General features: G+C 42.7%; 3 protein-coding genes across 3 annotated transcripts in view; all 3 read left to right on the top strand.

The window, feature by feature from the left end:
• Positions 1-899: 899 nt before the first annotated feature.
• Positions 900-4111, top strand: mgat1a (alpha-1,3-mannosyl-glycoprotein 2-beta-N-acetylglucosaminyltransferase a). Its single transcript, XM_088307287.1, has 3 exons — positions 900-1175; positions 2168-2808; positions 2936-4111. The coding sequence occupies exons 2-3, from the start codon at positions 2206-2208 to the stop codon at positions 3632-3634; spliced, it is 1302 nt and encodes a 433-aa protein (XP_088163413.1). The 5' UTR covers positions 900-1175; positions 2168-2205; the 3' UTR covers positions 3635-4111.
• Positions 4112-4678: 567 nt separating this feature from the next.
• sh3bp5la (SH3-binding domain protein 5-like, a) lies at positions 4679-9987 on the top strand. The gene is made up of 6 exons (XM_088307670.1): positions 4679-5367; positions 5928-5990; positions 6254-6382; positions 6746-6910; positions 6994-7167; positions 7638-9987. Exons 1-6 carry the CDS (start codon positions 5128-5130, stop codon positions 8121-8123), a joined length of 1257 nt encoding a protein of 418 aa, XP_088163796.1. The 5' UTR covers positions 4679-5127; the 3' UTR covers positions 8124-9987.
• A 753-nt stretch (positions 9988-10740) lies between these two features.
• Positions 10741-12256, top strand: part of gabbr1a (gamma-aminobutyric acid (GABA) B receptor, 1a) — a 49981-nt gene continuing 48465 nt past the window's right edge. Inside the window, exon 1 of the mRNA XM_088306562.1 lies at positions 10741-11004. The gene's annotated coding sequence lies outside the window, so the exon portion shown is untranslated. The remainder of the gene's footprint in view (positions 11005-12256) is intronic.

The raw sequence follows: 12256 nt of genomic DNA on the forward strand, positions 1-12256 counted from the left end.
ATTAAAACAAATGCAGAGTTATTTCCATAACCCACTTGCTGGGTAGACATGGATTTTGAGCAAATTGGATTGAATGTTTCGGGATGGGCAAGTACCGAACTTCCATTCATCATTATCCATAAAAATATTTTTGACTTGACTTCCCCTTTAAGGCAAAAAATAATCTGGCAAAGTATTCCTCGACAGTAGTTGGCGTTATACATTTTAAGAAAACGTTGGCGGATGAATGGTTCAGTTGTTAACTACTTCACCCAACTAACTTTGGACCCAGCCACTTTTAGAGTGCGGCTCAATTGTTTTGCAAATGTTGACGTTGGCCTCTAAGTGTACAAGCTGCCTTATGTAAGTAAGCCTTGACAGTACTAAAATAGTTGTCACCTCGAATGAATTTGATGCCTGGCAACACGGAAAATGTTTAGCACTTGGACAATACCCAAATCACCCAATGTTCCAGTACACTTTTGGGCAATTTCTGCTCACTTTTATAGTAGCTTCCGTGGCATTTACAGCATAAAAAAATACACACGTTGTAATGGATGCTAAATGTGCCCAAAAAGATGGAAATGTTTATTTTATATTTTTTCATTGACTCGTATTTATTTCTTTTGAACCTCGTTATATATACCATACTATACTATATGTTAGGTTTTATTTATTTTTGCTCCCTATGCATTTATTTTTGCTCCCCTGCCTTAATTTTTACCTCTAGTATATTGTATTATTTTACCTGTTACTGCAGTAAATACATTTTGCAAAGAATGACATTTTCTTTTGAATGAATAATGTTAATTTTATAGGTTTTTTTAACAATTATTTTTGAAAGTAATTTTAAAATGATGTTTTATTTTTTATATATTTAGTTTTTTCGGCACTCGTTTTTAAGGCGGAGGCGTTGCGCAAAGTCTGAAGGTGAGAAGGGAGGCGCGACTGAAGGAGGAAGTTGCAAAATTGTCTTGTCTGCGCTGGTCTCCCTCCGCCTCCTGCCACAAGTTTTCGGGCGTGTTTTGCTTCCAAATCCAACTTAACTTTCATGGCCTTCAAGTTGCTTCCGCCGCCGTCGAAAGTTGTTCGAAGACGGCGTCGCGACGTCTCCGTTCTCAGCGTTCGTCCAAGATGAAGCGGCCGGTCACACAAAAATGGCCAAAACGAGAGGACTAGACGGCTCTGTTTTCCCGGTAAGGTCTCAAATATACACGCAAAACCGTTTCGTCGAACACGTCCAAACGTCAGCACAATTTAGGGGCGAGGGGGCTTTTTAATGTGGATCCTTGTGTGGAAAAAAAGCACTTTGTTCTGCAGTTGAGTCAATTTATCAGGAAGGTGGGACATGAGTTGAAATGTAAAAACTCACGCTGACATCTCGTGGAAGAAAATGCAAATGGTTTGCCTTCACTGTAAATTTTTTTGCTGGCCAGGGGTCACTGGCTGGATACGTGCTCGGTCACTTTTAAAAGTGGTTCGTATTAACGGGGGGGATTTATTCATTTATTTTAAATAACATTTACGAAGAAATGTGTGAGCTGTCAAATTCATCCAGTCTGCTTGTAAATACTTTCTCTACCATCGTATCAAAATGATTATTGTGCTTGAAGCAAAACTCCGCTATAAGAAATATTACGGAAGGAAGTTTTATCCTTCTGTCAAACTCTGCAGCTTTGTGCGCAAGTGGTTCTTTTACTTTGGGTTTTATTCTGGGTCCTCATGCTTCCTGTGGCATTCCAAAACCATGCATTGAAAAACCATTATAAGACAGAAAATCGTATTGTTTTTTTTTTTCGAACACATTTGGTATTGTAGTAATCTAAAAATAAAGAAAAGTATTCAAGTTACGTTACTTTAAATTTATGGTACTTGGATTAGATTATTACCTTATTTTTTAAACAGGTAACTATCAGAATGTTTGTAAAGTAACACTCCCTTTGTTCTCCCTGGACCAAATTAGGCCTTTTACTAAAAAAAAAAAAGTAATGTAAAAGAAAATTATACGCTTTTTTTCCATTGAAGGAAAAATGCAGCAATTTCTAACAAACAAAACAGTTTTAGAATATGCAATTTTGTTTCCTGAAAATGAGCAATTCTTGAAAATACAATAGCTGATTTATCTAATAATGTGATTTTAAAATCCTGGGGGGAAAAAAACCCCACATTTGTTGTTCCCTCTTTGCAGCCTCTTTTTTTTCGTGTACGGTGTGATCTGGGCGGGCCATGCACTGCCAGCGAGGTTATCTGTTCCTGTACAGCTCCTTGCTGTTCCTCACTTGGAATGCCTTGCTGGTGCTGTTCCTGCGGGCCAGACTTCCAGAACAAGAGGGGACGCAATTGCCCAAAGTCAACTATGACGATGAAATTGTGGCCCAAGTGCTGCGCACGGCCGACATGTTGGAGAAGGAGCTGCAGCTACAGAATAAAATCCTGATGCAGATCCAACAATTCCAACCTGTGCGTTGGGCGAGGCAGAAGAAGAAACTGAATCCGGCACCGCCTCCTGTTATTCCCATCCTGGTGATGGCATGTAACCGGGTGACGGTGCGGCGCTGCCTGGACAAGCTGATCCAGTACCGGCCCTCGGCCGAGATCTTCCCCATCATTGTGAGTCAGGACTGCGGGCACGCCGAAACGGCTGACGTCATCCGCTCGTACGGCAGCGCCGTCACGCATCTGATGCACCCCGATTTGGCCGACGTGGCGGTGCCACCGGAACATAAAAGGTTTCAAGGCTACTACAAGATCTCCAGGCACTACCGCTGGGCTCTCAAGCAAGTCTTCCACAGTTATTCTGTTGTCGTCATCGTGGAAGATGACCTCGAGGTATTTGTTAAAGTCTTGTTATAAAATCAAGTTTACAGCTTTTTCTGGAATATCCAACTTTATTTTTTTAAACGAAATTAATTGCCTGTTTTGTATACCAAAGTGACACTCTGTTCTCCCGCTTCAGGTGGCGCCAGACTTCTTCGAGTACTTCCGAGCCATGCTGCCTCTGCTCCGGTCGGACCCGAGGTTGTGGTGCGTGTCGGCCTGGAACGACAACGGCAGGGAAGGGTTTGTGGACCCGGCGGGCACTCGCCTACTCTACCGCACTGACTTTTTCCCGGGCTTGGGATGGATGCTGCTCCGGGAGCTCTGGGAGGAGCTGGAGCCCACGTGGCCCGCCGCCTTCTGGGACGACTGGATGCGCAAACCTGAGCAGCGGCGCGGCCGTGCTTGCGTCCGCCCTGAGATCTCGCGCACACTGACGTTCGGCCGGCAGGGTGTGAGCCTGGGTCAGTTCTACGACAAGTACCTGCGATATGTTAAACTTAACTCTGAGTTTGTGCCTTTCACCCAAATGAATCTGACTTACTTGAAGGAGGATGCGTACAAGAAGAGCTTCCAGAAGGAGGTTTATGACGCTCCTGTTGTCACTTTTGAAGACATCCAGCAGGGGGCGCTGAAGGGTGGTGGCCCTTTCCGGCTGCATTATTCCACCAAGGAAAGCTTCAAAGCGTTTGCCCAAAACCTAGGAATCATGGACGATTTAAAGTCCGGCGTGCCAAGGACTGGCTACAGAGGCGTGGTCACCATCTTTTTGAGAGGACGCAGGATCTACATAGCACCGCCTCCGGGATGGACAGAGTACAATACCAGTTGGAACTGACTGTTGCTGTGACATAACATGAAAGAGAAAACATTAAAAAAAAAATATCCAGGATGTTTTCCGTCTCTCCCTGTTGTAACACAGCTGATTGAGCCACAAAACCGGCCCCTGAGGAACAGGATCGAAGACCCCTATCTGTAAGGGAATCACTGGTCTAATCACTGGTCTCGCTCATAATGGCTTTGTGCCAATTCCACTCAGGTAATCTTTTAGTAAAATCAACTCAACTGCTGTGTTAATTCCCTTTGAGTTCACTTTTTGTATACAATTTCAAACTGTGCCATTTTAAAATTATTTGCAAATCTCTAATGGTCTTAAATATGTCTGGTACGAATAGGAATATTTTCTACTTTGATGGTGGTGATGGTTTCTGTGGCTTTGGTCGTTGTACTGTGACGATCTCGAATCATTTTGATGTTCAGTATTTGTTACCAGAAAATGTGTTAGGGTATCTTGTAATAAAGACAACAGCTTGAATACATTTGTTTTATTTTTATTTTTTTATTTCCACACAACCCTCCACGATCTGTCACCATATCGTATCATCAAAGGAGTACGTTAGGGACCAAACCAAGGGACGGAGCTGTCAACTGATCACCACCTGGCGGTGCGTTGGCTCTGATGTTGGGAGAAGATGCTGGTCCCAACTGGCAGAACCAAACATATTGTGAGGGCAGAATTCCGTCAGAAGGAGTTTCAACCGCCCCCCAATACGTTAGTTGAGGAATTGAACCTTGCTCAAAGCCCCTGCCTAGTGGTCCTCTTCCTTCCATTTATTTTTGGACGGTTATTAATATTTATTTAGTTTTTTTATTGACTTATCTGTCACCTTTTATATCTTACGTTAACAATGTACAATGTCAATTCCTTTCATTTATTTTTGGACGGTTATTAATATTTAGTTTTTTTATTTTCTTGACTTATCTGTCACCTTTTATATCTTACGTTAACGATGTACAATGTCAATGTGTTTTGTACATTTAAAACTTCTATAATCATAAAAAAAAGCTTCTCCTGACTTCCGTGTAGCTACGGAAGCCGAGCCAGCCCAAACCTATGTCTCAAATATCTATTGCGCTGCTTATTTTCGCTTGACGAGCGACGATGTAAACTGCGACAGCCAGCTTAGCTACCCCTGACAAACTCAACAATGAAGCGTTTTAGGGAAAATGGATATAATCTGTACAGTGAACGGAACGGCCTCAATGCCGTAACGTCGTGTTATTTACGCCACAAAGACAAGCGTGGACATGTTAGTGACGTTCAAGTCCTGCTATAGCGCGTCAGCGTGCGGGCTAGCTTAGCTCCGGTTGCTAAGTGACTCGGTGTGATTTGATATGGCAGCTCGGGAGCAAGCTAGCATCCACCGCAACTCGACGCGTTTCCTAATTTACTCCAATTTGATGACAATAAATCTCTCGAAAGTGAATCCGGTGTATGACTAAAAGTTACGGCGTCGGTCCTTTTGGCATTCGTTATCGAAACCGCCTGGCATGGAGCCAGGCGACTTGCGGGAGAGCCCCGCCGGTTCCGGGGAGTCCGACGCCGGGGACTGGCGGGAGGTTCGGCCCGGTGGGGAGGACGAAAGCAAAGCCGCCCAAAGTGAGGCGACGGCGGCTGCCGAGTTGTCGCCCAGGGACACCTGCTGTCATGACGTCGGGGGCGATAAAGCCACTAAAGTGGGCGACCAGCTTCACAGCCCTTACGACGACGAACTGGACCCCCGAATACAGGTACAGACGAAGTAACGTAAATTTAAGAACATTAAGTATATATATTTCTACCTCACTGCAGGGTGAGTATTTTTCCTACCTCTGCTGAGAGTTGAGCTGGTACATATAAAGGCGATTAATATTCGACACCCATATTAAACATTGTTCCAATATAGTACAGTCCAGCTGAAAATATAATTAATTGTTATAATATAACTTTTTAATTTGGAAAGAATACAATTTTATTATAACATTAAGTTATTTCACAAAAACATTCTTGTTTCAAGGAAAATCAATTTTTTAACTTTTGCTTTGTTTTAAATAAAATTCAAATGCATTTGAAAAATATCACTTGATTCTTGAAAGGTTACATGTTTTTTTTCCTCATCTTTTTTCTGTCAGATGTACAACATTATGCTGCATGATTGTCGTTTTTACTCTTGAAAATAAAAATCTTTTCCCTTTTAACCCCCAATTTTTTTATGATTATTAAAAAGATTCTAGGTAAGGTTTTGATTTCTTCTTGGGAAAAAAATGTATAGCTTCACAGACAACTTTATATTGTCTTCTTTCTCTCCTAGGAAGAGTTGGAGCATCTAAACGAAGCCAGCGCAGAAATAAACAAGCTCGAGCTGGAATTAGATGTAAGTTGACCACAACGGCTTTAGTCTTGAGTTTCTTTTTTATTAATATCCGTGGACTTCCACTGCTAAAACACTTGCGTCACCCTCTTAGACGCTGCTAATCAATATCATTCCGTTTATCGCAACTATGTAACCGGAGAACTTTATGCTGGACGCTAATAGTTTGGAAGTGCCGGAGTGCTTCCTGTCGCAGTGTAAAATCCAATCATGGCATCCACTTCAGAAGAATCTAATCTTGTGTGTCCGGTACTTCCCTCATTCAGGATGCCCGGTCAGGATACCGCAAGATTCTCACTGAGTCTGCACGGAAACTCAACGCTCACAGCTCCCAACTGGGCAGCTGCATTGAAAAGGCCAGGCCCTACTATGAGGCCCGGCGGCTGGCCAAGGAGGTTGGCACAAACAAAACTTGATTTTCTCATTTTACATTATGAGGAGTTGCATATCGTTGGTCTACTATTAAAAAAACAAAAAAAAAACAAGCAGCACTTGGAGAGGCGTATTTCGCACAAGTGAATCAAAATGTCTACCTCTCATTAAACTACCTAGATTATTTTGAGTTTGATCATACCTATTCCAAATAATCTTGTATTTAGGATTTTTTTAGACCAACTGAGATCAATTTTCTATTCTGAAACCAAAATGTGGTCTTTGTGTGACATATGATTACGTGTCTGCGTGTGTAAGGTCTGATGCTGTGTTTGGCGGTCTCGTGTGTCAAGTCTAAAAATGTGTGTGCGGTGGTCCCTGCGCAGGCTCAGCAGGAGACTCAGAAGGCGGCGCTGAGCTACGAGCGCGCCGTCTCCATGCACACAGCAGCCAGGGAGATGGTGTACGTGGCGGAACAGGGCCTCATGGCGGACGGAAAGAACACCCTGGACCCGACCTGGCAGGAGATGCTCAACCACGCAACCTCCAAGGTGACAACACACACAAGTCGCCAGGAAAAATATTCCCCGTGTGTGTGTTGTGTCTTCGTGACTGCCTCGTGTGTGTGTCGCAGGTGAACGAGGCTGAGGAGGAGCGTCTCCGCAGCGAGCGCGAGCACATGCGTGTCACGCACGCGTGTCAAGAGGCTGAGGCTCGTGTGCAGACTCTGCAGAAGTCACTGAGGAGGGCCATCGTCAAGTCGAAGCCTTATTTTGAACTCAAGGCGCAATTGAACAACATACTCGAGGTGAGGCGCTTGTTAGAGGGAGTTGTGATGGCCCTCCTTGTAGCTGATTAAAAACGATATTTAAGGAAATTCATAATTATATATCTACGGTAAACCTACCTATGGATTAAATAGTGCATCTTGCATAGTCATTGGCTAAAGTGCACACAGTAACGGACTGCACTTCACTGAATGGGGGCAATCGAATGTCCTCAACAGAAGTTTAAAAAAAATAAATAAAAAAGGAAATGTGATTTATTTGGACTCTAAACATTGAATATTTGATTTTTAAAAAAAAAAAGCAAGAACAAGCTAATTTTGTCACATTTATTTAGGAAATTTGTACTGTTGGCCCAGTCGAGCCAGCGTCAGACTTTTGAAGCCTTGAATTGAATTGAAATAGCCTTAAGCTATAGGAACTCTGCTACTGTGTGTTAGCCACTTAGGTGCTAATGGTGGCATGTGTGTGTGTGTGTGTGCGTACCCCCCAGGAGCACAAGACCAAAGTTGTCCAGCTGGAGCAGCACGTGTCCAAAGTGAAGACTCGTTACTCGATCGCTCTGAGGAACCTGGAGCAAATCAGCGAGCAGATCCACGCTCAGAGGGGCCGCGACGCTCCAGTTCCCGGAGGGCGTAGCCCACCCGTGGGGGCCGAGTCCGACGGCTACAAAGAGGGCAGAGCCTGCTGCGGCGCCGGCCCACCACCCGGCGACCGACCTGAACCAGACAAGGAGCGCGAGCGGGCCGGCTCGGACTCCCTGTCCGTCTTCAGCCTGCAGACCATCGCCTCGGACCTAGAGAAGTACGACTCGGTAGAACACCTGGGTGACTTCAGCGACGCCGGCAGCGTGACGGGCGAGGAGGGCGAGCGGGACCAGAACCGGGCGGTAGAGCGGCGGGACAAGCTGAGCCACGCCAGCGCCCGCCAGCGCCAGCAGGAGTTCTCAAAGCAGCACCACCGCAGCTTTAGCTTGTAGTGCGACTTCTACAAGTAAAACTACAAACATGGCCGCTGAAGCGCGAATCCGCATGCTTGTTTTTGCTGAAGCTGTGTTGGCATTGACTTCTGAGCCCCTGCATAGGATGATATCTTGTCAGTTGATCATTTTGCAATCAAAAATAGTGAACAACTAAACAAGGGGGGGTTTTAGTGGACTTTAGTTTTTTTTTTTTTTTTTAACTAGATAGTCCACTACATAAACCTCTATAGGCCTTGAGTGATTGAGTAGTCGCATTTGCAATCCTTCACTCATTCTCTACTCCGTCATCAGTTATTTAAGGAATTGCTAGTGGATTTATTAGTTCCTCTAATAATCCACCATATGTTCACCTGAACTGTTTTGGGGGTGAAAAGGCCGGCGTCAAACTAGCATTGTAAGCTAGTTCAAATCTATAGAATATATGCCACCCGGCTTTCATTCACTCTTGATGGCTAACCTGGCACGACTCCTTTAGCATTTTACTACCTACTTCATGAACCCTTTTGAGGGAAAAGGTCGTGAATCCGTTAACATCACAAGCTAGTTTCAATGTTGACATGCACTCTTAAGGGCATCCATTGGCGTTGCACGTTCATTATACTAATGGGTGGTTAAGCATGAAGGAAGGGGGCGGGGGCGGGGGGTGGATAATTCATATTTGTTCATGCACTGAAACGTGTATCATGTACATCTCCCACCCCCCTATTTTCACGTTGTACAGATTTACTGGCATTGCTTGATGTTGCACACGTTTGAGAGCGTTAGTTCTCTCGGATGAAACAGGAGCACTGATGGCGTTAAACACGCTACATGACGATGCTCTTATTTTTTATTTTCAGCAATATAGCTCACATTTTTATTGACAATTTGTTTACAGCAATGACCTTGGCTGTGTGGGGGGGGTTTGATGAGTCAACTTTTTAGTCCACTGGATAATCATTTCCGACTCCCTGCTTGGAAATGGTACGGAATCATTCACTCATTCCTTACTCCCAAAAATTGGTGAATTAATCTGAATGCAGAGCTTTGTTTTCCTTCTTTACTTGGCCCCTTTTCATTTTTTGTAAAATTTGAAGTGTGCCTTGCTGCAGTACAACTACCAATTTGAGTGCTAACCTAGCTATGTAGTTTCAACTCATGAATTTCTACGTCAAATTCAGAATTAGAGTACAAAAAGATCAAACGTATTTAACCTAAATTTTGATTCGGTCACAAATAGACAGTTGCCATTCTGTTTATTCCCATATGAATATCACTAGAATTCATTCCCCAAGTTTTGACAAAATTCTGGAATAATGATTTTTATGCTTGAGAATTTTTTTTTTTTTTTCAGATTTTACCTAAAGTAATGATTGATTCTTATGCGAAGTTTGAGATGGAGTCGAAGATGTAAAACTTGGAATTGTCGAATTGTTTGTCTCTAAATTTTTTCAGAAGGCTAATCCTGAGACCAATTTGAATCACAATTCTTTTGCCGCAAAATTGATAACTTGACATTGAGCATAACAATTAAAATTATTTGACAGGCACACATTTTGACATGGGTTTTTGGTTTTTTTAAATTACAAATGTTACAATGTAACTAAAATCCAACTCAAAGGAAATTTATTTGGTGAATATTTATTTTTTAAACCTGCTTTGTGTCTTATTTTCTTGTGTGACGGTATTGGCGTGATGTGACTTGTACATGTAATAATTATGTATACTATGAACACAACCTTGGTAAGTATCGATGGACATTCAACTCCTGTGAGTTGTAAAGAAAATCCTCACGTTAATGCCACACCTGACCGTCATCAAGGACTTCTCATTGTCGTCATCAAATGACATAACTAAAATAAAGTTGTGTATATTGATATTGGACGGTTGCACTTAAGTTAAGGTTGCTCTCGGATGGCTGTGAAATCGAAGGATGGATAAAGCAGTGGACGAGGAAATAAAATCTTCCTCAGTCATTTTAGTTGGAACAATTTTGATATATTTATTATTTACATTTATGGCAACGGTATTAGCACCAAGAGTTTTTAGTAGTTATGTAAACTCATGTCTTTGTTGTAAATTGTGGTTTTAGCCAAACACACCTAAGGGCAATTTAGTGTATCCAATCAACCTGCCATGCATGTTTTGGGAATGTAGGAGGAAACCAGAGTACCCACGCAGGCACGGGGAGAACATGCAAACTCCACACAAGAAGGCCAGAGGCAGAATCAATCCCACGACGTGCCGCCCAGTTGAAATAATCTTGTATCAAAATAAATAATTAAAAACAAACAATTCTTAAAGTGCGTATTGTGCCTAAAAGTTAAATACAACTGAGCTGCATTTGCGCACTTTCGTGATTGTTGGTGTCACCAGTGTGTACAATATATATATAATCAATCACATTTGAGGGCTATTTACGGAAGGATTTTAACACCACTGTGCCATGTTCTCCTTCCTGCCCCTTCATCCGGGTCCTCCTTCCGCGACATATTTACGATAACCAAAAGCACATCGAACCCAAACCCAAAAAACAAGCATCCTCCAAGATGGACTCAGAACTGACTTGTGCGCATGCGTGCATCATCTTGATGACGTCGACAGGGAATTAGCTCCAGATTGCAAGGGAGGGAGGCGGAGGGCAGAAGAGGAGGGGGCTTCAACCGCTTCGTCGTTGTATATAGTGCATGTCTGTCTCGTTTATTTTGTAGCAATCCATCATTTTTTTGTGTCGTTTCGCTTTTACGTGCTTGCAAACGTCCCGTTTACGCACGCACGCGCACGTAAATAGTGGCGTAAAGCACGATCCCCAAAAGCCATAGAAGAAGAGGAACAAAAATGCACATTTGGAATGTTTAGTTAAATTTTTGTATCCTTATTTTTTCATTTCAAAGTCAAGGTAAGTGGACTTTGCATCACTAGCGTCTGTCATCTTGTGTGTAGGGTGTTTGTTATTTGACATGGTCCGGTTCGACTGATCCGCAGCAGAATGATGCGTTCAGGTACCATCTCCACCGCTTAGCACGCCGTCAACGTTTGGGCCAAGCTATAGTGATGCGTTTACGCACTAGCGACGCTTGGGACAAGTAAGAACGGGGTGGCTCGACTCGATTCGTGACCGGTCCAGAATATTTTCTGGCGGCACCCTCCCTGTGACCCCTCGCACGCGCATATACGAGGCATCTCGGGAGTCCACATGAACGCGCCTTTTGCGTGGATCGCGCCTCTTCTGTTTCCGGCAGGTGGAGACTAGGCCGAACCCAGCCGAACCTTACCTATGCACCTTCCAGTGAAAGCCAAAGTCAAAAGTTACTTGGGGTAAACTGTATATTTGTTTCTGGTGTTTTGTGATACTGTACTGTTACGCATCACAATATCAATGACACGATACCGAGATTGCAGGATAATCAATGATATCGTCATTGATATCTGGCGTATTGATAGATAAAGAAATGAAACATTGTCAGCACTTTGACATAGACTCTGTAATAATTTACTGAGTGTGGCAATGACAATATAGATATTTAAAAATTACTAGATGTTGTATGATATGCATGTTTGATAGCCACTCGAGCAACAGTATCAGTATTTGGTACTGTATTTTCAGTGATGCAGATACATCATACAGCAAGATATCAGTATCTTGATATTGTGAGTGTGCAGTTATTATTTAACCGTGAGGAATTAGCAATATTAGTTACAGGATGATTCTCCCATCCTGAATTAACCTCCCTCAAAATGTGAGATTGGAAAGGAACAATATTAGTATATGAATCTGGTATCTCGATTCTGAACCGCAAGAACTAATTTTATGATACATCAGGGTATTTGTGTGATAATACATTTGAATTTGACGCTGGAGCATCACAAAATTATTATGGGTGTTTCTGTAGTGCACAAAATAAATATTGCTATACAGTGATTGCACTTTTGTCAATATATTGGAGTTCAACAGCGAAACTATCAGTATTTGATAATTATATTTATTGATATTATTCTGTAGGCTCTACAATATCCAACATTTGTTTGATCATGTATTGCATTACATAATATCAATTATTGGTCCTGGAGAGTTCATGCATACGATACAGACATAAAATCAATACTAATTGGCGAGCAACAATATGTGTGATACTTATGTATCAATACTG

This window comes from Idiotropiscis lumnitzeri, chromosome 10 (assembly GCF_059441095.1).
Source record: "Idiotropiscis lumnitzeri isolate Australia: NSW breed Sydney's pygmy pipehorse chromosome 10, RoL_Ilum_1.0, whole genome shotgun sequence".
Lineage (NCBI taxonomy): Eukaryota > Metazoa > Chordata > Actinopteri > Syngnathiformes > Syngnathidae > Idiotropiscis > Idiotropiscis lumnitzeri.

Coding starts and splice junctions, on each gene's coding strand:
- mgat1a (XM_088307287.1), top strand. CDS start 2,206: ATGCACTGCCAGCGAGGTTATCTGTTCCTGTACAGCTCCTTGCTGTTC. Junction 2,809..2,935: donor TCGTGGAAGATGACCTCGAG/GTATTTGTTAAA, acceptor CTCCCGCTTCAG/GTGGCGCCAGACTTCTTCGA.
- sh3bp5la (XM_088307670.1), top strand. CDS start 5,128: ATGGAGCCAGGCGACTTGCGGGAGAGCCCCGCCGGTTCCGGGGAGTCC. Junction 6,383..6,745: donor CCCGGCGGCTGGCCAAGGAG/GTTGGCACAAAC, acceptor GTCCCTGCGCAG/GCTCAGCAGGAGACTCAGAA. Junction 7,168..7,637: donor AATTGAACAACATACTCGAG/GTGAGGCGCTTG, acceptor CGTACCCCCCAG/GAGCACAAGACCAAAGTTGT.